The sequence below is a fragment of the Chiloscyllium plagiosum genome, chromosome 13 (assembly GCF_004010195.1).
Source record: "Chiloscyllium plagiosum isolate BGI_BamShark_2017 chromosome 13, ASM401019v2, whole genome shotgun sequence".
Classification (NCBI taxonomy): Eukaryota; Metazoa; Chordata; class Chondrichthyes; order Orectolobiformes; family Hemiscylliidae; genus Chiloscyllium; species Chiloscyllium plagiosum.
This window is the reverse complement of record NC_057722.1, coordinates 6,074,616-6,097,340: the sequence shown is the minus strand read 5'-3', so window position 1 is coordinate 6,097,340 and position 22,725 is coordinate 6,074,616. Positions and strand designations below refer to the sequence as shown.

The window sequence follows — 22,725 nt, the reverse complement described above, 5'->3', positions numbered from 1 at the left end:
AAAAAGTTGCCCCTTAGGTCTCTTTTATATCTTTCCCCTCTCACCCTAAACCTATGCCCTCTAGTTCTGGACTCCCCCACCCCAGGGAAAAGACCTTGTCTATTTAACCCTACCCATGTTCCTCATGATTTTATAAACCTCTATAAGGTCACCCCTCAGCCTCCAGCACTCCAGGGAAAACAGCCCCAGCCTGTTCATCCTCTCCCTATAGCTCAAATCCTCCAACCCTGGCAACATCATTGCAATCTTTTCTGAACTCTTTTAAATTTCACATCTTTCCGATAGGAAGGAAACCAGAATTGCGCACAATATTCCAAAAGTGGCCTTTCCAATGTCTTGTACAGCCGCAACATGACCTCCCAACTACTGTACTCAATGAAGAAACGCATACTAAATGCCTTCTACACTATCCTATTTACCTGCAACTCCACTTTCAAGGAGCTATGAACCTGCACTCCAAGGTTCATTAGTTGAAATAATTTACAAATGTCAACAATCATGCATTTAACGAAAGAATTAAAGCCTCCATTGGAAAATGGATCAAGCACTACCATAGAGAAGTTAACAACATAATTCTAGGTTGAAGGTTCGTAATATTGCCGGAACGTGTAGTGAGGCTGTGGTTTGGCAACGTTTCAAAACCCAGCAATGTATGTTACGGAAATTGATAAAGAGAGATAAACAGAATGGGAGCAAACTTGCAAGATCTATAAAAATAGATTGCAAGAGCTTTTACAAGTGTGGAAACAGGAAGAGATTAGAGAAATGGAAAAAAAAATGCCTTTAAGGCAGAGATGGGAGACATGATCGTGAAGATTAAGAGAGGTTGAACAAGTACTCTCATTCGAGGACACAAAGGATATGTTGATAGTTGTGAGGGGCCAAGTGTGAGGAACTCCTTGTAATTAATATCTGTAAAGAAAATGTATGACAGAAAATGATGGGATGAAAAACTTAAAAATTCATAACATCCTACAACCAGGTTTTTAAAAGAACACAGTGCAGTGAGAGTGAATATACTGATATTGACTTTCCAGAATTGTCCAGATTCTGGATGGTTTCTTTTTTTATAATCAATTCATGAGGAATGGGTTTTGCTGGTTGGACCCAGCATTTATTACCTGTCCTGAGCTGCCCACCAGAAGGTGATGATGAGCTGCCTTCTTGAACCACTGCAGTCCATTTGGTGTGGGTACATCCGCAATAATGTCAGGGAGGGAGGGAATTCCAGGATTTGAACCCAGCGACAATGAAGGAATGGCAACATATTTCCAAGTCAGGATGGGAATGTGGCTTGGAGGTTAACTTGAAGGTGGTGGTGTTCCCATGTATCTGCTGCCCTTGTCCTTCTAGATGGAAGTGGTCGTGGGTTTGGAAGGTGCTGTCTGAGGATCTTTGGTGAATTTCTGCAGTGCATCTTATGTACAGTTCATACCTGGACATTTTTCCATATTGTTGGGTAGATGCCAGTGTTGGTCAGGAACAACTTGGCTATGGGAGCAGCAAGTCTTCAGAAATATTGCCAGAATATTGTCAAGGCCCATAGCCTTTGCAGTATCCAGTACCTTTTTTTGATTTCACATGGAGTGAATCGAATTGGCTGAAGACTGGCAATTATAATGTTGGGGACCACTGGAGGAGGCTGAGTTGGATCATCCACACGGCACTTCTGACTGAAGATTGCTACGAAAGCTGCCACCTTATCTTTTGCACTGATGTGCTGGGCTCTTCCACCGCTGATGATGGGGATATTTGTGGAGCCTCCTCCTCCTCCAGTGAGTTGTTTAATCGTCCATCGCCATTCCCGCCTGGATGTGGCAGGCCTGCAGAGATCTGCTCCATTGGGTGTGGGGTCACTTAGCTCTGTCTATCACTTGCTGCTTATGCTGTTTGCCGTGTAGGTAATCCTATTTGGCAGCTTCACCAGGCTGACACCTCATTTTTAGGTATGCCTGGTGCTGCTCCTGGCATATCCTCCTGCATTATTCATTGGACTAGAGTTAATTTCCCAGCTTGACGGTAATGGTGGAATGGCCATCGCCTGGGCCATGAGCTTACAGATTCTGGTTGAATACAATTCTGAGGCTGAAAGCCCATGTTGGGGATATCTGATCGGCATGGACGAGTTGGACCGAAGGGTCTGTTTCCATGCTGTACATCTCTATGACTCTGTGACTCATGGATGCCCAGCCTTGAGTTGCTGGATCTGTTTGAAGTCTGTCCTATTTAGCAAGACCATACAAACGGATGGAGGGTGTTCTCAATGTGAAGGTAGGGCATTGTTTCCAAAAGAACTGTGCTGTGGCGAGTCTAACCGATCGTGGACAGACCCGTCTGTGATAAATAGATTAATGAAAATGAGATCAAGTGTATATTTATTCCCCCTTGGTTCCCAGTCTGGCAGCTAGTTCCTTTTGGGCCCAACCAGCTTGATCAGTGGTGCTGCCGCCAAGCCACTCTTGATGGTGGGGATTTGAAATGCCCACCCAGAGCACACTTTGTACCCTTACCATCCTCAGTGCTTCCTCCAAGTGATGGCCAGCTTGGAGGAGCACCGATTCATCAGCCGAGGGAGGACTGCAGGAGGTTTGCTTGTCCATGTTTAAGTTGAAGCCATGAGACTTCATCGGGTCTGGAGGCAATATTGAAGACTCCCAGGGCAACTCCTTCTTGACTGTACCCCACTGTGCCACCACCTCTGCTGGGTCTGTCCTGCTGGTGTGGCAGGACACATACAGGGACAGTGATGGTGGTGTCTGGGACATTGACCGTAAAGTCTGATTCTCTCAGTATGACTGTTGCTTGACTATTCTGTAAGACAGCTCTCCAGTTTTGGCACTAGCTCCCAGATGTCAGTCAGGAAGACTTTTGCAGGGTCAACAGGGCTGTGTTTTTTTGTCACACGTTTGGGTGCCTAGGTCAATGCCAGGCCATCTTTCTGATCTTTGTTTAGTCTTCGTCGTGGCTTGATACACCTGAGTTGGTTGCTAAGCATTTCAGACAGCAGAGTCAAGAATCAGCCACTGGAGTCACATGTTGTGCCACTGGAGTCACATGCGGGTCAGACTGGATAAGGAGGGCAGTTTTCCTTCCCTAAAGATTATTAGCCAAGCAGATTTTCAAGGTCAATGCCAGGCCATCTTTCTGATCTTTGTTTAGTCTTCGTCGTGGTTTGATACACCTGAGTTGGTTGCTAAGCATTTCAGACAGCAGAGTCAAGAGTCAGCCAGATTGTTGTGCCACTGGAGTCACATGCGGGTCAGACTGGATAAGGAGGGCAGTTTTCCTTCCCTGAAGATGATTAGCCAAGCAGATTTTCAAATAAAAAATGTTTTTAGGAAAGTGGACTTATAAGGTCATTGTTTGAGGCAAGGTGGATTAGCTGTTGTGAATGCAGAGTTACAGGGAGAGGAGACGGTGGGGGGGAGGTGGGTCTGGGTGGGTTGCTCTTCGGAGAGCCAGTGGGGACTCGATGGGTTGAGTGGCCTAAAATGTAGAGATTTTTATAATTATATGACTTGTTTAATTACCCTCACCCTTCTTCACATCAGCAAGCTTTATCACTTCCATAGAATTATGGAATGACAGAATCCCTAATGCAGAAAGAGGCCTTTCAGCCCATTGAATCTGCACTGATTGTTCAAGAGCGTCCTACCCCATCCCCACATTTCCCAATGGATTTTCCATCTAACCTACACATCCCTGGACACTATGGGCATGGCCAATCCACCTGACCTGCACATCTTTGGACTGTGGGAGGAAACTGGAGCACCCGGAGGAAACCCACACAGACACTGGGGAGTAAGTGCAAATTCCATACACATGAGGTAACTGTCCCTCGGTTTTGCCCCTCTCTCGTCTTCCTTGCACCCCATTTATCTGGATTTCACCCCCCCCCCCCCGGTGATGATTGTGTAAGACATTCTGTCACATGCGGGAGCTGTCAAAGCTGGACCATGGACACGGGAGGGTTGGGAGCCTGTGTTGATTCTGAATACTTCATGCTGCTGATGCGAACAGAATGTGCTTTATTGGAGCTCGTCGACTCTGAGAGAGTTGATTTATGGGAATACAGATGTTTTCATACAGAGAACTGAGGAGAGAAAACAGCAGCTGTGAGTGGGACTGAGTGAGAGCCGTGAACCCGATAACGTAGTCACAGAAAGAATATCTCTATCAATTCATCCAGGCAGACACAGGGAGCATTTTCTGCATTTCAACAGCACTCATTCAGTCCTTTAATACACTGGCTTTGATTTTAACTGTGAAAAACATTGCCAATTTAAACAAAGCTCCTGGCCTATCAAAACACCAGTTAGCATTGGATAACCAACTCCCTTAAGGGATAGTCGAGATGAGAACATAGAACACAGAATATAATGTAGAGCCAATTTTGACAAAGGTATATATCAAGAAAGGCATAACCTACAATTCAGAATTATATCCCATAATCAATTTTAATCAGTTCGTAAAAGAACTTGTGTTTAATCAACATGTTTTATAACTCAGGAATATCCCAATCTTAATTGAAGCCAATGAGATATGTTTTGAAGTGTAGGCTCTATTGTAATGTCATTTAAATATAGTAAGGATAAGGGAGGGTTTGAGACCATTCAGTTTAATCACCCACCTTTTCTAATCGTGTTTTGAAAGGGTCCCCAACTGTTTGTGGTGTATATGTATCCATGAATTAGGATTAAATATCCGGGAAATGATTAAGAGCTTTTTGAACGGTAACTAAATCGATACTATGGTTGGTAGCTCAGCTGCAGGCTGCAATAAACTAACACTGGACTGGTCAGATGGGGCGGACCAGTGGCAAATGGAATTCAATCCAAAGCTTGGGAAGTGATACATCTGGGGAAAGAGGAACAAGCCAGTGATTCCACAATCATTTGTGGAGTTCTGAGCAAAGTAAAAACACAGAGGAATCTTGCAGCGCACGTCCACAGAGTTTTGAAGATGGCTGAACAAAGTGGTTAAGAAAGCACTTTCTTTCACTTTATTAGTCAAAACTGAAAATAAAACAACAGAGATGTTATACTAGAACAGTATAACACTATACTCCCTCCACTGCTGACGCCTCAGTAGCAGCAGTGTGTACTATCTACAAGATACACTGCAGGAATTTACCCAGGATCTTCAGACAGCTCCTTCCAAACCCATGACCACTTTCATCTAGAAGGACAAGGGCAGCAGATACATAGGAGCACCACCCTCTGGAAGTTCCCCTCCAAACCACTCACCACTCCTGACTTGGAAATATATCAACGTTCCTTTACTGTCACTGAGTCAAGATCCCGAAACTCCCTCCCTCAGGGCATTGTGGGCCAGTTATATGAGATGGACCAGGGAGTTGAAATAGGTAGCTCAATGCCACGTTCACATGGGCAAGGTGGGGCGCAGCAGGGATATCACTGGGCTAGTAAGTCAGCAACACGGGCTAGTTCTCCAATGATATGGGGACAAAACCCAACACTGGCAGATAGAGCCATTTGGTGCATTGAGTCTGTACTGACCCTCCAAAGAGCATCCCACCTGATCCTCATAAGCACACAATTCCCATGGCTAATCCACCTAGCCTGTACATCCTGCACACGATGGGCAATTTAGCTTGGCCAATTCACCTGACCTGCACATCTTTGGACTGTGGGAGGAAACTGGAGCACCCGGAGGAAACCCACGCAGACACGGGGAGAATGTGCAAACTCCGCACAGTCAGGATTTGAAGCTGTGGAGTTTAACTTCAGTTATTAAATCTGGTATGGAAAGCTCTTCTCAGTAATGGTGATTATGATCATTGTCATTGGCGGTTGCACTAACCCAATCTGTTTTCATTGAAGCCCTTCTTCTATCCTTCCTTGGTCAGGCCTATGTGTGACTCCAGAGCCACAGCAAGGAACAGGCTCTTATTTACCCCCTGAAATGGCCCAGCACGCCACTCAGATTAAGGGCGATTGAGATAACAAATGCTGGCTTTATAAATGATACCTACAAATCATGGAACTATCAGAATGAAACCCTAGTGAAGCCACAGCTATGGTACTGTTTACAGGCCTGCTGGCTGTATAACAGGATGGACGTGACTATTCTGGACAGGGTACTGAGGGGATTTAAGAAGGCCAGGAGTAACGAATTGTAACCGTGAGGATAGATTCCATAGCCTGGGGTTGTTTGTTTTGGCTTAGAGGAGGCTGAGGGGAGATTTAGTTGAAGTTGTAAGGGACATAGAATGGATAGGAAATTCCTATTTACCTTAACAGAGGGGGTCAATAACCAGGAAATGTGGATTTAATGTAGTAATTGGCACAAAGGTGTGAGTCAACTTGAGGTGATTTCTTTGCGCCCAGAGGATGGTGGCTTGTAAAGGATGGTAGAGCCAGGAGCCCTCATCACATTTAAAAAGTCCTTCGATACGCACTTGAACCTAGAGTTTCGCACCAAGAGGTAGCTAGTGGGACGTGACTGAGCATCCTTGCAGCTACCACAGACAAGATGGGCCAAACGGTCTCATTGCGCGCTGTAAGCTTTCCATTCTTACCGTGAGAAACTTGCATTTAAACAGTGCCCTTCATGACATTGGAAAACCCCAAGATGCTTGATGAGCGTGATGCTGTCGTAATGTTGGAAGTTCAGGAGTCCAGCTGTACTGAGAATGCGCCCTTAAATAATCACCAGCTCCCCTTGTTATATTTTCACTGGTGTTGCTTGAGAAATAGATAGTGGTGAGCCCTTTGAAATTAATCACGGGATCTCTTTACGGAAAAGGTTTACATAGCCTCATCTGAACAGCAGCACTTCCAGCAGCTCCACACTGAGTGCCAGCCTAGATTCTACCCTCAAGCCTCTTGAGAGTGGCAAGGACACCCATTATCCACTTGGCTGGGACCAGTGTAGTCTCTGCTTTTCACGCCAGCTCCCCCTTGGCAGTCTCATCTTGCTGGGAAAGGGGATAAAAAGCCAGTTAAACGTCTCAGAGAGGGAGAGACTCTCCCAAATCATTTGCAATCCTAGTCCTGATGTGCACCTGCAAGACATCAAACGCCTTTGCCACCAGCTAAGCAGTCTGAATGGACATCAAAGTGCAGTGAGAGTTGACCCTGGGAAAGAGCTACTCTGATTGACTTCCTCCTGGGAAGGTCAGGCAATGTTTACAGGGTACTGCATGTGGAGGGTGAAACTAATTGTCCCCGGTTAGTCTCCAGTGTTCAGGGAAAAGGGATACTCAGCTTATGCAAATAGACAGCGAGAAAAAAACCGCGTCTGATATGTGACCCTCAAGGGATGTGAGATGCTGAAATGTAATGAAGACAAAATGATGAAAGTTTTTGAAGTAGGGAGCAGGGCTCACACGGTACACCGCTGTAATTTACACCAGGGTCATAGATTGTCTGACAGCAGGACGTGTCACAGAACATACAAAAGATTCAACTCCTGTCACACAGGGGTTCATGGGTTCGGGGCTGTTGTAAAAGAGATTAATACAATGAATAGGGAGGCCACCTGTCCTGAGTGAACTCAAATCAATCTTCAGCCTAGTCTTAGTTAGGCATTAACTTGTTTCCTGGTCTCATTCCCAACACTGTGCACTTTACAGAGGTCTCAAATCCATTCCCTCAGTGAAAGCATCAATAACAAGAATATTAGGACACACAGTCCAAGGACCTATTCCTGTTTAAGTCGCTGTGAAACCATTTCCTCTGGGTGCTCTGGTTTCCTCCCCCAGTCCAAAGACGTGCAGGTTGGGTGGGTGGGTTGGCCACGCTAAATTGTTCCATAGTATCCAGGTATTTGCAGCCTAAGTGGATTAGCAGGGTACTGGGATACGGTAGGGGAGTAGGTCTGGATGGGTTGCCTTTGGAGGGGCAGTGTGTGCTCAATGGGCCGAATGGCCTCTTTTTACCCTGTAAGGAGTCTGTGATTCTCCAGATAAATGCAAGGTGTTGCATTTTAGGAAGACAAGCCAGGGCAGGGCTTACGCAGTTAATGGGAGGGCCCTGGGGAGTGTTGTTGAACAGGGAGACCTAGGGATGCAGGCTCCTTGAAAGTGGCAACACAGCTCAACAGAATAGCGAAGGAGGTGTTTAGCACGTTTGTGCTTGTCAGTCAGAGCACTGAGTACAGGAGTTGAGATGTCACGTTCCGACTGTCCAAGACATCGGTCAGGCCACATTTGGAGTGCTGCATACAATTCCGGTCACCCTCCTATAGGATGTGATTAAACTGGAAAGGGTGCAAAAAAGATTGACAAGGATCTGGAAGGTTTGTGGTGTAAGGAGAGGCTGGATCAGCTGGGACTATTTTCCCTGGAGCATCAGAGGCAGTGGTGGGGAGGGACCTTATAGAAATTTATAAAATCATGAGAGGCATAGATAAGGTGAATGGCCGATGTCTTTTCCCACGGTAGGGGATTATAGGTTAAAGATTTAAAGGAGACCTGGGAGGCAGCTGTTGTATGCAGAGAGTGGTGCGCGTAAGGAATGAACAGCCAGAGGAATTGATGGATGCAGATATAAATACAAACTTTGAAAGGCTTTTGAGCAGGTTTAGGAATAGGAAAGGTTTAGAGGGATACGGGCCAAACGCAAGAAAACGGCACTAGTTCAGTTTGGGGAAACGTGGTCGGCATGGACAAGTTGGGCCGAAGGGCATGTTTCTGCGCTGTAAGGCTGTGTGGCTGTCAGGAATGATTCTTCACATTTAATCTGAAGGTGCTTTTTTCTGTGTGTGGACAGGGTTCAGGTTAGAGAGAGGTGGAACAGGGGACCACACGGCAGAGTCTGTCAGCCCACTGAAACGGTACATGGATGGAAGAGTACGGGAGACGTTCAGTGCCGACCTCATCAGGCATTTGCGTGTCAGGAGTAGATTGTTTTGTAAAATTAGAGACTTGATGTTGGAGTGTGGATTGGTCACAGGGACTGGAGTGTGTACTCTGTGAGGTTTTGTAGGCTATACCCCCTGCTCTGTTTGTTGACTCTGGCAGTCCAGCTCCACAGGGCTTGAATTTCAGCTCCTTCAATCAAAGCGGTTTCAAGTTCAAACACAACTTTCACACGGAACGGCCAGCCAACACCTGTCGTCAGGCTCAGTTGCAGACTGACAGAAAAGCCTGGAAGTGCCCTCACTCTGAACATTTACTGAGTTAATTTAGCCAGAGAAAGCTGCTCGCTCTGTCGTTGGATTTGTGGAATGAGAATAGAGCTCACTTTATATCTGCACTGTTGGTGTTCCCAGATCTAACACACACACACAGACACATACACACAAAGACACACATACACAGACACATACACACACAGACGCACAAACACACAAAGGCACACACACAGAAAGACACATACACACAAAGACACATACACACATACACACAAAGACACATACACACATACACACAAAGACACATATACACACACAAAGACACATATACATACACACACACAGACACACAACACACACGCGCACGCACACTCACATACGTTCAGTCAGACATAGACACTCAGACACTCTTTCACACACACACACATACACACTGACACATAGACACACATACAGACATATATATACACATACACCTGCACACACACACTCTTGTGCACAGGCATGCAGAGTCCTAATCACATGCATGTTAATTGAGACAAGTACACCCAAGGACACAAAGTTGTAAATGCATGCGCTCATGCGTATATATATATATATATATACATACACGCAGACATATACACTCCCTTTCCTTGCATTATCTCCACAATCACAGGCACACACACACTTAATCCTGCACACACAGACTCATTCCTGTACAAACAAACACATACCCATGCACACACGTCTTCGTATACGCAAATACACACACACACACACACACACTCCTATAAAACACACATACACACAAACAGATGCACATACTCTATTGTGAAGAGGGTGTTTTGGGGAATTAGTCAAGCTGCATAAATTCTATAATTCTATAATAATATTACATTTCCAGACTTGTTCAAATACTGACCTCTGTTTTAAACTCCATGTTATTTTGTCCAATTTTGTGACTATCCTTGTCAGTCCCATTGCGTTCACCCACTTTACATGCATTTTTGCAGGCCTAGCGGTACCTTACCTCCACCATAGGTGGCCCTGGGACCAAACCAAAAGGATACCTTCCTTCTCCAGATGGGATGAAATACAAAACAAACCTTCAGCACGCACCTATACCAATCCATGAACCTAATGCCATCTGCCCAGAGCATGGACTCTTGTAATGCTGTGCTAACTTAGTACCTATTTCCATCACCATTTCTTTCTGATTGACGTATCATGCCAACTCCATGGGTATTCTGGATGAATGTATCTCCAACAATTTGAAAGAAAATCAATACTAAACCAGGACAGAGCAGCTCACTTGATTGGCACCACATCCACAACCTGCAATATTCACTCCCTCCCCCACCGATGCTCAGTAGCAGCAGTGTGTACTATCTACAAGACCCACTGCAGAAATTCACTAAAGATCCTCAGACAGCTACTTCCATCTCAAAGGACGAGGGCAGCAGATACATGGGACCACCACCACCTGCAAGTTCCCCTCTAAGCCAGTCACCATCCTGACTTGGAAGTATATCCCCATCCCTTCAATGTTGCTGGGTCAAAATCCTGATACAAATATATATATATATATATACACACAGACATATTCACACAGTTGCAATACAGACATTCGCAATGACATAGATGCACACTTAGATACACAGATATGAACACTTCCACATATACAGTGACACACAGAGATACACATGCACGTAGAAATATACACAAAGGCGCACTTATACAGACACAATCACACAGATAGACACAAACACATACACACATATACGAAGACACATAGATGCACAGCCACATCTACATAATGTCTGACACTGCACACACACAGATGAACACATGACACACACTTCCAACTATAATTCACTGACTCTACAGTCTCTAACAATCCCTTTCTGTGTCGCATATTCCTTGCTCTTTCTGTTTAAACAAGGCCAAACTGTTGAGATCCTAAATGAGCACAGTGATTAACCTCTTTCATCAGATTCCTCAGTTTATCAAGCTAGTTCATAAGAAATTCTTTTAAGATTCAAAAACAAAGATCATTATTATAAGATGAAAAAAATAAATTTCCCATGAAACGATCTTTCTTCAAGGCACTTTGTCAGAAATTAGTTCCTGTGTTCTTACTACAATGTCAGTGAGACATTCTGAATCAATTGAGAAGTAAATTAAATTGAACAAAACTGGAAATGTTATTGTGCACAAATAAGAGTTCTTGGCTTCGGGGCCTAGAAATACACTTTGAGTCTGTGCAGAATTCTAAAAGAATTCTGTAAATAACGTCTGTTCATCATAAACACCCCATGAGCTGAGCAAAGAGAGTGGAACTGCCAACTGCAACAAGAGAGTTAAAAATCACGCAACAGGTTATAGTCCAACAGTACCACCTGATGAAGGGGTGACGCTCCGAAAGCTAGTGCTTCCAATTAAACCTGTTGGACTATAACCTGGTGTTGTGTGATTTTTAACTTTGTACACCCCAGTCCAACACCGGCATGTCCGAATCATGCAACAAGAGAGTGAGAGAACCAACAGGAGCCATGCCCACGGTTTAACACTCAGCGGTTAGTGGACATCTGGAATGTACTACCTTAAAAAGTAGTGGAGGCTGGAAATATTACAACCTTTAAACAATATTTGGATGAGCACCTCAAATAATACCGTAACATTCAAGGATTTGGGAAATTGGGAATAACGCCCTTTTAGTATCAATGCAGTCTTGATGGGCTGAAGGGCCTTTTCTGTGAATCTGTGACTCTCCAAGGAAGAGTATGCAGGTAACAGGAAATAAGGAACGTGAAAAAGACAGTAGGGTCCAGGGAACAAGGAATAGTGAATGGAGAATAGGATGCAGGGAATTGGGAGTGGGAAACAAGGGATAGGAAGCAGGGAATGGAGAGTAGTAACAGGGAATAGGGAATGGAAGACGGGGAGTGGGGACAGGGAATACGGAACAGGGGACATAGAATAAGAAACTGGGAATGGGGAGCAGGGTATAGAGAATATTGAGTGGAAAACAGGGAACACTCAACAGGAAATAACAGGCAGGGAACAGGGATTGTGGAGCAGTGAATTGAACAAGGAGCCGGAAACAGAGAGCAGAGAAAGGACTTTAAGATTGAATGTTGCGTTTTGTGATTTTTCAAAATGATGAAATCATTTTAAGAGGATTGCAAGAACCAGCCAGGGGGCAAATGATCATTGTTGTGTGACTGGTCCATGGATTATTCCCCAATGTGTGGTAATGATACCTGCCCATTGTCTGAGGCAAAATCAGTTTTATTCCCTGTGATAATCTAATTCCCTTAAAGCTGATTAGATTCCCTACAGTATGGAAACAGGTCCTTTGGCCCAACAAGTCCATACTGACCCTCCAAAGAGTAACCCCCCCAGTCCCATTCCGCTACCCTATATTTACCCCTGACATTATGGGCAACTTAGCATAGTCAATTCACTTGGCCTGAACATCTTTGGATTGTGGGAGGAAACCGAAGCACTCGGCAGACCCGGGGAGAATGTGCATACTCCACACAAGCAGTCGCCCAAAGTGGGAATCGAACCCATGTCCCTGGCGCTGTGCGGCAGCAGTGCTAACCACTGAGCCACCATGCCACCCATACTGGAGGACAGTGGAATACATCACAGTCATAGCAATCGGTGAGCTTGATGGTACAGTTCAGACTGATTTCAGTCGATTAATGCCAGTGGATTACAGGCAGGTTGACCCTTGGTCATTTAAGATAATCAGGAAAACCTCCCAATACCTGATGACCCTTACATTGTCCATTGATTGGGGTGAACAGGCTATAATCAGGCTGAGGTTTGCAGATCTAGTGGATCCCAGTCCCCCTACAGACTAGAACTGGAGGAATGCCTCGATCACAGGTAGATTGATCCCTGAAGATTGAAAGTAGATAGATATTTACAGATTGGAGTGAAATTGATGCATACATTTTGGAAAGATTGAGGACTGATTGATCACTGTTGATTAACTGTTGTTGAGTCCTTGGGGATTTTATTGGGGAGGCAATGATCTAGTGGCTTTGTCATTGGATTGTTAATGTCCATGGGGACCTGAGTTTGAACACCCACTGCGGCAAAAGGTGGAATTTGAATTCAATAAAAATCCATAATTGGGAGTTTAATGATGACCATAAATCCATTTTCTGGATCAGTGGTGCTGGAAGAGCACAGCAATTCAGGCAGCATCCAACGAGCAGCAAAGTCGACGTTTTGGGCAAAAGCCCTTCATCAGGAATCCATTGTCAATGGTCAGGAAAACCCACCTGGTTCACTTCAGGGAAGGAAACTGCCATCCTTACCTGGTCGGGCCGACACGTGACTCCAGACCCACAACAATGTAGCTAACTCTTAATTTCCTTCCTGGAAATTAGGGATGGACAATAAATTCTGGCCTATCCAGTAACACTCTCATCCTGTGAATAAATAAATAAAACCACATCATACAATGAGGCATTTGTGAAAATCGCTGCAGACAGGATTATAGATGGATTCATATTGATTGGAAGGAGATGGATTTCTATAAATCTGAGGTTGATCCCCTCAGATTAAGGGTTTTAATGGCATGTAAATTGAGATGAACTCTTAAAAACCGCTCTCTGACTGCTGGAATGATATGGAAGGTTACAATTTGGGAGGGTATATCAGGATAGTCATTCACACCCACACCATAGATTCCGACATCTGGTTTGGGTAAGTGAGATGTGCAGTTTTAGGGATGGAAGATAATTCTATTGCCAACAGAAATAGGAATTGTTAAAAATAAGGGGTGGGGCGAGAGTTCATTCATTTCCCTTCAGATTTCATTTGGACCAGAGATGGTGGCCTCATCTGGAACAGGATCAGAGTCTGATCTTAAACTCAATCTCAGCACAAAGTCCCAAAGTGTACATTTTCTTTTAACGCCATCTGAATTTGCCTGAGATACTGGAGTTCAGCCTTGGTTTGTATCATTCCTCTAATCAGCTTTCAGTGAATAAAACGGATATCTGTTGCTGAGGAATGACAGTGTGGAGATGTCAATTGTCAGTTGGATAGAAATCTCTGGAAAGAATGGGTGCAGATGTGTGAGGGTCCATATATTTCTGCCCCGCAGTTTGAGAATTTACACCCAGCAAGGAATTGTGGGCAGGTGTATCTGTACTTGTATGGAAATGTTCCAAAGTCAATTTTGATTCAGAGGGCTGTTAGGTCATAGAAACTCCCAGAGTAGCAGACTCCATGATGGCCGTTTAAAAGGGAGTTGGAAAAGGAAAGGAAATGGGGAAGATACATGAAGATGAAATTCAGTCAACAAATTATCCAGAGGCGAAAACAGCTGAAAGGTCCCCTTTTTTTACTGAACAATTATTAGAATTTATCGCTGAGTGGTGTATGTCTGTGTGTGTGTGTGTGTAAGTATGTGTGTCTGTGTGTATGTGAGTGTATGCATGTGCCTATGTGTGGAGGTGTGTTTGTCTGTATGTTTATGTGTTTTTATGTGTGTATGTCCACGTGTGTATCACTGTATTTCTGTTTGTGTATGTCTCTGTGTATATGTGTGAGTGCCTGTGTGTGTGCCTGTGTGTGTGCCTGTGTGTGTGTCTGTGTGTGTGTCTGTGTGTGTGCCTGTGTGAGTGCGAGTGTGAATATTGTTGGACTAGGGGCATGGGTTCAGGTCCCACACTGGCAGGTGGTGAAATTTGAATTTAAAAACTGTTCTGGAATAATGGCAGCCATGATTGTTGAAAAAACTGTCTGTTTCACCAATGAGTCTGTGTGCCCACCTGGTCTGGCTAACAGAAATATGATTCTAGATCCATAGCAATGAGGTGAACCTAACCTCATATATGTGGTTTTGTACACGTATGCGGTTCTGTACATGTATGTAGCCGTGTATTTGTATGTCACTGTGTACATGTATGTAGCCGTGTATTTGTATGTAGCTCTGTAGCTGTGCACTTGTATGTGTGTTTACAGAATTCTTGCATGTTTACATTAAATGTGAGCAGCTACTGTCTTGGATAATTGTGGGTGACAATTCACTGCCTTTAATATTACACTCCTTTAACTGTTAATATCACAAACACAAAGCTTTCAAGTATTTATTCACTAATATTATAAGTGTTGTGTGGATGCTTTGTATATTAAATTGTGAGTGTACAGTTATATGTACAGACATTCAGTCGGGCTTATCCGTTAACTGGGTGTGTTTGTGCATGTGTGAGCCATGTGGCTTCTAGTCTGAGTAGCTGAAGACCCTGATATCATCTTTCACCAACAGGCATCTCTGCAGACCCTGTCACAACCGAGAGAAGGCAAAACGCCTTGGCCAGTACATCTGTCAGAAATGCCATCTCATCATCGATGAAGTGCCACTCATGTACAGGAGCGATGCTTACCACGCTGATCATTTCAACTGTACCCACTGTGGGTGAGTCAGAGGAACAGTTCGACCATTATGCAGGAGAATGGGAACAAAGAAAATAGGAGCAGGAGTCGGCCTTATACGGCTGTTCGAACCCGTCCTGCCATGCATGACGATCAAGGCTTATCACCCAAGCCAGGACATGCAGTCGCTGGGGTGGGAGCAGGTTCTGTTTGTGAGTTTGTTCTAAAGTTAATTTGTACACACAATGTAGGATTATATGAAATAGCTGATCATAAGCACAAGGAAATATTGGAACTTTCAAATTACACCCCTGTACGGGATTGTGATTCAACATACGAGTGATTGTAAGTTGGACGTTCATAAATCAGAGATCTCCCTGTACTGAGTCCCACTTTTGTCCCAGTTCCTTTGATCCCTTTAACCCTAAGAACTATATCTCCCTATTGATGTACAGTACAGATCACAAATACACTCCTGCGGTGGATCAATGATCAATGATCTGTTACAAGAGAGAATCTAACTATTGCCCCTTGACACACCATCATTGAAGCACCCACTATCAACATCCTGGGGTTATCATTGACCAGAAACTCAACTGAACTCACCACGTAAACATAATGGCTGCACAAGCACATTAGAATCTCGGAATACTGTGGCCAGTAACTCACCCTCTGCCTCCCCAAAGCCTGTCCACCATCTACAAGGCACATGTCAGGAGTGTGATGGAGTACTCCCCACTTGCCTGGATGGGGGCAGCTCCAACCACACTTCAGAAGCTTGACACCATCCAGGACAAAGCAGCCCGCTTGATTGGCACCGTATCCACCAAGGTGCTTCCATCACCAATGGCCAGTAGCAGTAGTGTGCCCCATCTACAAGATGCACTGCAGCAGGCTCATTCGACAGCACCCTGCAAGCTCCCAGGCTCCACCATCTAGAAGGACAACGGCAGTAGATACATGGGAACACCTGCAAACTCCCCCATAGGACACACTCAATCCAGACTTAACAATGCATCGCTGTTCCCTCACTGTTACTGGGTGAAATCCTGGGACTCCCTTCCGAACTGGGCTGTGGGTGTCCTTACACCAAATGTACTCAGGCAGTTCAAGAAGGCTGTTTTGGGGCATCTACCCAAAGCTGGGAAATAAGTACTGGCTTTGGTTAGCAACATTCACATCCCAGGAGAAATGTGGGCGACCCATTGACTGTTTACATTCACTGTATGTCATTAAGGCGACAAGAAAACATTAATCTCTATACCAGTTGTGACTCAGCATTGCCCCCTGATCGTCACTCAGTAAAGGTGGCAAAATGCTCCCAGATTACTGAATTTGCATTATGTGGGAGCTTGGGTTCAAACGGTGGTACTTAATTGTCATAAAACCTGGAATTGGGAGCTTATCGCAATATGGTGACCCTCTTGTCGACTGTTGTAAAAGCCTACCTGGTTCCTTTATCAGATCTGGCCTGCACGTGACTCCAGACCTACAGCAAGGTGCTTGACTCTCAACCCTCCTCTGAGATGATACTTGATGACCGAGGTGAAGGCCATTTGGGGTTTGGTAACTAACATTGGCCTTGTCAGTGATGCCCAACTCCCATGAAAGAGTAACGCAAATTATATATTCATCCAGTGTGGGTTAGATAGGATACCCAGCATCACAATATCGTTCCAGTGCAGACCGAAACCATTCGGCCCCTTGTGCCTGTACTGTGGCATTTTCTTTAATAGATATATTTATTGAAAATTTAACATATTTTTACAAACTTACAAAATAGAAAACACAAATACAAACACTAATATACAATTAAATATGAAATAAATAACCAAAACCTGTCAAACAAAAAGAAAAGATAAAGAAAAAAAAAGAAAAAGACAAAACTCAATTAACTACTAATCTAACCTATAACTAACCAGAGGGTATAATAAAATATCTTACATTACTCAAGAAAAAAAAGATAACATAGTAATTAAATAGTGAAGTACATGCTTGGACCGAATTAATATCAAATTAACGAATTAACATAATAAAACCCCTATTCATGCAGGATTCCTCCCCCAAGGGCCCCTGGACCAGCCAGAACCATTACCTCAACAAGATGAAAGCCCTTGACAAAATGGCCAAAATATCTGTATCTATGTAATTCAGGAAGGGCTGCCATATTTTGTAGAATAATTCAGTTTTTTGGTGCACCATATTTGTAAGGAAGTCAAGGGGAATACATTCCATGATTAACCTGTGCCAATTCAGAAATCCTGGAGGGCCCCTCAGCTACCCAGTTTACCAAGATATTTTTCCTTGCACATAAGGAGAGAATGGTAAATAATTTCCTCCTGTGCACATCCAGGGAAGGCAGGTTCGAGAAGCCCAGGAGAAGAAATACTGGATCTACTCCAATTTCTGCTCCCAAGATTTCTGTCAGCGCATTTGCTACTCTGACCCAGTGTTTGCTGATCTTATGACATGTCCATAAGCAGTGAGTGAGAGTGCCCACTTCTATTTTACATTTGGGACACATTGGAGATGCTCCTGCCCTAAATTTTGCCAATCATTCCGGTGTTATATGAGACCTATGGAGTATCTTTAACTGAATGACTTGGGTTCTATTACAGATGGAGATTTTTCTGGCATTTTCCCAGATGTTGCGTGCACTTCTAGTATCCTTCCTATCGGAAGGATGTTGTGAAATTTGAAAGGGTTCAGAAAAGATTTACAAGGATGTTGCCAGGGTTGGAGGATCTGAGCTACAGGGAGAGGCTGAGCAGGCTGGGGCTGTTTTCCCTGGAGCATCGGAGTTGGATGGGTATATGAATAGGAAGGGTTTGGAGGGATATGGGCCGGGTGCTGGCAGGTGGGACTAGATTGGGTTGGGATATCTGGTCGGCATGGACGGGTTGGACCGAAGGGTCTGTTCCCATGCTGTACATCTCTATGACTCTATGCCATCCCACATTTCTGTGGATATTTCCAACCCCAATTCCTGATCCCATGTTCCATGTCTTCTGACACTTCATTATGTAATAAATGGTAGAGAGTGCTGACCGAGGGTAAACCCATTGGCCACAACACTCTACATTCTCTATCAGATTTGTAAAGGCTATCTAATAATGTAGTCTTCTTCTGTATGTAATCTCGAATTTGGAAGTATTGAAAGAGATCTCTATTAAGCAGTCCAAATTTCTGGTGCAGCTGTTGAAAAGGCATCATGACCCCCTCATCAAACAAATCCCCTAAACAGGAGATACCCCTGGAACTCCAGGATTTAAATGTGGCGTCTGTGAGCCCCAGTTGAAAACCCCATGCCCCCACTATAGGAGTATAAGGGGATGTTTTATGTGAATTACCCTCATTTTACCGCATTATCTTCCAGGCTTTAATTGTGTCTAATACTATAGGGTTTTACAATGGTCCATAATGACTTTCATCTTACCTGAAAATAAGAGGTTAATAAGAGGACACGTTACTTGAGAAGCCTCGATGTCCAGCCAGATTGATTGCGGGTCAGACGAGACCCAATCGGCTATGCAGCTTAACAGGGAACTCAGCTGATACTTCCTAAAGTCTGGAAAATCCAGCCCTCCCCTTGCCTGTGGAAGCTGTAGCTTCTTCAGCTTAATGAGGGGCCGTCTATGATTCCAGATGAAAGAACCCAGCCAACCATACAATTTACGCAGTGCCGGCCTCGGCAGCATCACCGGGAGCATTCTCATAGGGTATAGGAGACGGGGCAGGACATTTTAATTAGTGCTATTCTGCCCAGCCAGGAAATTGGAAGGTCTCCCCATCGCTGGAGGTCCTGCCTTATCCTTTCCAGTAGATGCACAAAATTGACCTTGTACAGCTGACCAAATACCGGGGTGATAAAAATGCCTAACTATAAGAAACTCTCCAGAGACCACCGAAAGGGAAGTGAGACCCGTCCAATAAGTGGGACATATTAGTGAGACCACCCATCGGCATGACCTCCGATTTTGAGAAATTAATTTTGTAACCTGAGAGTGCAGTAAATATATTAATAACTTGGATCAGGCGGGACATCAAAGGATTACTAAGAAAAAGGAGAACATCATCGGCATAAAGGGTAATTTTATGTTTACCCGTGCCAACTCTTAGGGCCGTTATATTAGAATCAGCCTGTATAGCTTCCGCTAGTGGCTCAATTATTAGCGTGAATAGCAACGGTGAGAGAGGACATCCCTGACAGCAACCCCTACCCACACTGAAGCTATCCGAGCCTAATCCATTGGTGATCAGAACTGCTTTGGTGTCATTATACAGTGTTGAGAACCATTTAGCAAATACCTTTCCAACATATAGAACAGGTTTGACCATCAACTCTGTCAAATGCCTTCTCCCCATCCAACGAGACTACTATTCCCGTTATTCTTTCCTGACGACAGACTTGAATCACATTCAAAACCCATCTGATATTATTAGATGATCTACGGCCCTTGATAAACCCCGTCTGATCCTCTTTTATGATATATGGCAAAACCCTCTCCAGCCTCAATGCTAATGTTTCAGAAAGAATTTTAAAATCTACATTTAGCAAAGATATTAGTCTGTATGATGCCCAATCTTCTGAGTCCTTTCCTTTTTTGAGAATGCGGGAGATATTTGCCTCTTTCAGCGAAGGCGGGAGGTAGCCCTGACTATATGAGTAATTGTACATGTCCATTAGTGGACCAGCTAAGACTCCTGTAAACTCTTTGTAGAATTCAACCTGAAATCCATCTGGGCCAGGTGCCTTACCGCTCTGACGCTGCTTGATTGTGTCAAGTACCGTGGCATGTTAAATGAGCGTCATTCACCTTGTGCCAACCTCTTGCTTTCTCCCCCCAGCCCTTGCACATTAGTTTTCATTGGAAGACTCATTCAATGTCCTCCGTGATTGGATCTGGTAATCACAGAGGTCACAGATTGATAGGATTTTCCATTTCCCTGCACAGAGCGGCAATGACTTGTCACTCAGGGTATCTCTTGATTTCACTCGGTGGTAATTACACTGACAATTATACCCATCTTCTACCTCCTCTGTGGGCTTGCCATACCCAGTCCTTTCATTACTGTCCCCTACTGCTTTATTGCTGTGCGAACTGTGACTGAGTTGAATCATTGAGCCTTTTATTTTATCCCATGATTTCCAACAAGGCCAAGATGGTAAATGTGTTGGCAAAGAGTGTGCAGAATCCTTGCAGTGTGGAAGCAGGCCATTCGAGTCCACTCCGAACTTCCAAAGGGATCCCACCCAGCCTCACCGCACCCCATCTGTAGTGCCCTGCATGGCTAACCCACCTAGTCTTGACATCCCTGGACACTTGGGTAATTTAGCACGGCCGATCCACTTAACCAGCACATCCTTTGTGGAAGCGAGCGGATACTGGGACAAACCCACACAGACACGGGGAGAATGTGCAAACTCCACACAGACAGTCGCCCGAGGGTGGGATCGGACCCACGACCCTGGCGCTGTGAGGCAGCAGCGCTAGCCACTGAGCCACTGTGCCACCCCCCCCATGTCTGGAGGGTAATGGTTTAGACTTGTTGATGTTAGTAATGGGAGTGTGTGTTTGGTAATTTTACAGGAAGGAGCTGACAGTGGAGGCCCGAGAGCTGAAGGGGGAGCTGTACTGTCTCCCATGCCATGACAAAATGGGCATTCCGATCTGCGGAGCGTGCCGCAGGCCAATCGAGGGGCGAGTGGTCAACGCTCTGGGCAAGCAGTGGCACGTTGAGGTGGGTGAGCCAGCGGCAGGAAGCCTCAGGAACCTGTCACAGGGAGGGGGGGCTGCGGATGGACAAACGGCACGGTGTGTCTAACCCTCTCCCCAGTCTCAGGCCGGGCCAGGGGCTCACCATTAGGGTGCCCCGCCTGACCCCCTCAGCTGAGCTTCCCATCCCACATCTGCACTGTCCCCCAGGCTATCAGCTTCTCTTATGGTGCAGTGCCCATATGTGTGGGCCAGGAGACCCAGGTTCAACTCCCTATCTGCTCCAGAGGTGGGTCGTGACGTCTCTGAGCAGGGTGATTAGAAAATCTCTACACGTCTGTGCCCCATCTCAGCTCTTCCAGGTGCTGAAATCCCTCAGTATTACTGTTAGACGCAACTATTCCAGCACACTCCTGGCTGAACTCCCATTAACTGGGGAAAGGCTGCTGCCTGTGTTTCTAATTCACACCGACTCCTGATCACTCATTCTCACCGGCTCCTGGTCTAGCAGTGCCTCCATTTGTTTGCAAATCCCTCCTGGCCTCACCTCTGTAATGTCCAGCCACCCTACGACCCTCCCAGTCTGGCCCTTTCAGCATCCTCCACTTCAATCCCTCCAACCTTGGTGTCTGCCCATTCAGCTGCCTGGATGCTATGCTCTGCAGCTCCCTTTCTGAGTCTCTCTGGCCGCTCTGCCTCCCTTTACTTTCTGGACTTTTAGGTGCCCAGTCCACCAGCTCATGTGACCCAGTGTCAGGATCTGTCCAACAACACTACGGGAGAACCCGCTGCCTTACAGGTGCTATGTAGAGGTACCAGTTGTTGTAGTAGTGGAAGATGCTTCCAGTTGGTCTGGTAATCAGGGTGAGAACCTTTCAGTATCAACAATAAAGCCAGGGCTCAGAGAAAGGAAAGTTTGCAGTCTGTAAAATATGTCTGTGCCTTCAGATGACCCAAAACCTTGTGTGGTTTCTGAAGAGGCCACTGTGGTGAAAGTCAGTCACAGGGTGAATGGCAAACCCCGGTAAGTCTGGAGCAGGGGCAAACCATTTAGCAAATTGTGGAGCAGTCCTGGCAGTTTGACCCTCCTTTCTTCGTCACTGTCACCCATTTCCTATTTTACAACTTCCCTGCAGTGTGGGCGGGGGTTCAGCTCTGAGGAAGCTCTTGTCTTGTGGAACTGAGAGACTGAGTTCCTGACGGGAGGACTAGAGAGGGGCCACGGTGAGGGAGCATATGGACTCACATGCGGTGCTTGTAACAACCTGTCTCCTCCTGGGTGATCTAGGCTCCTGGGGTGGGTTTAGAGCAGCTGCATTGGTCGCTGAGTTAGTGCCACAGCATGGGAGGGAGACACAGCATTGCTGCAGTCCCGCATACACCTTAATGGGAAGTATCTTTCGAATACTGGAGTCAAACCAGCCCTTTGTCTGCGCCATCTTGGTGCTGTGGGGGAATGGAGACTTTCTCATGTGTATCCCAGGCTGCTGTGAGGCTGATTGAACGGGGTGTAAGCCAACTCCAG

At 45.3% G+C, this 22,725-nt stretch overlaps 1 protein-coding gene across 1 annotated transcript in view; it reads left to right on the top strand.

The window, feature by feature from the left end:
• The window catches only part of LOC122555716 (LIM and senescent cell antigen-like-containing domain protein 2), a 91,484-nt gene that overhangs the window by 54,829 nt on the left and 13,930 nt on the right, over window positions 1–22,725 (top strand). The window contains exons 5-6 of the mRNA XM_043701764.1: window positions 15,377–15,526; window positions 21,075–21,225. Coding sequence (XP_043557699.1) covers window positions 15,377–15,526; window positions 21,075–21,225 — 301 coding nt within the window. The remainder of the gene's footprint in view (window positions 1–15,376; window positions 15,527–21,074; window positions 21,226–22,725) is intronic.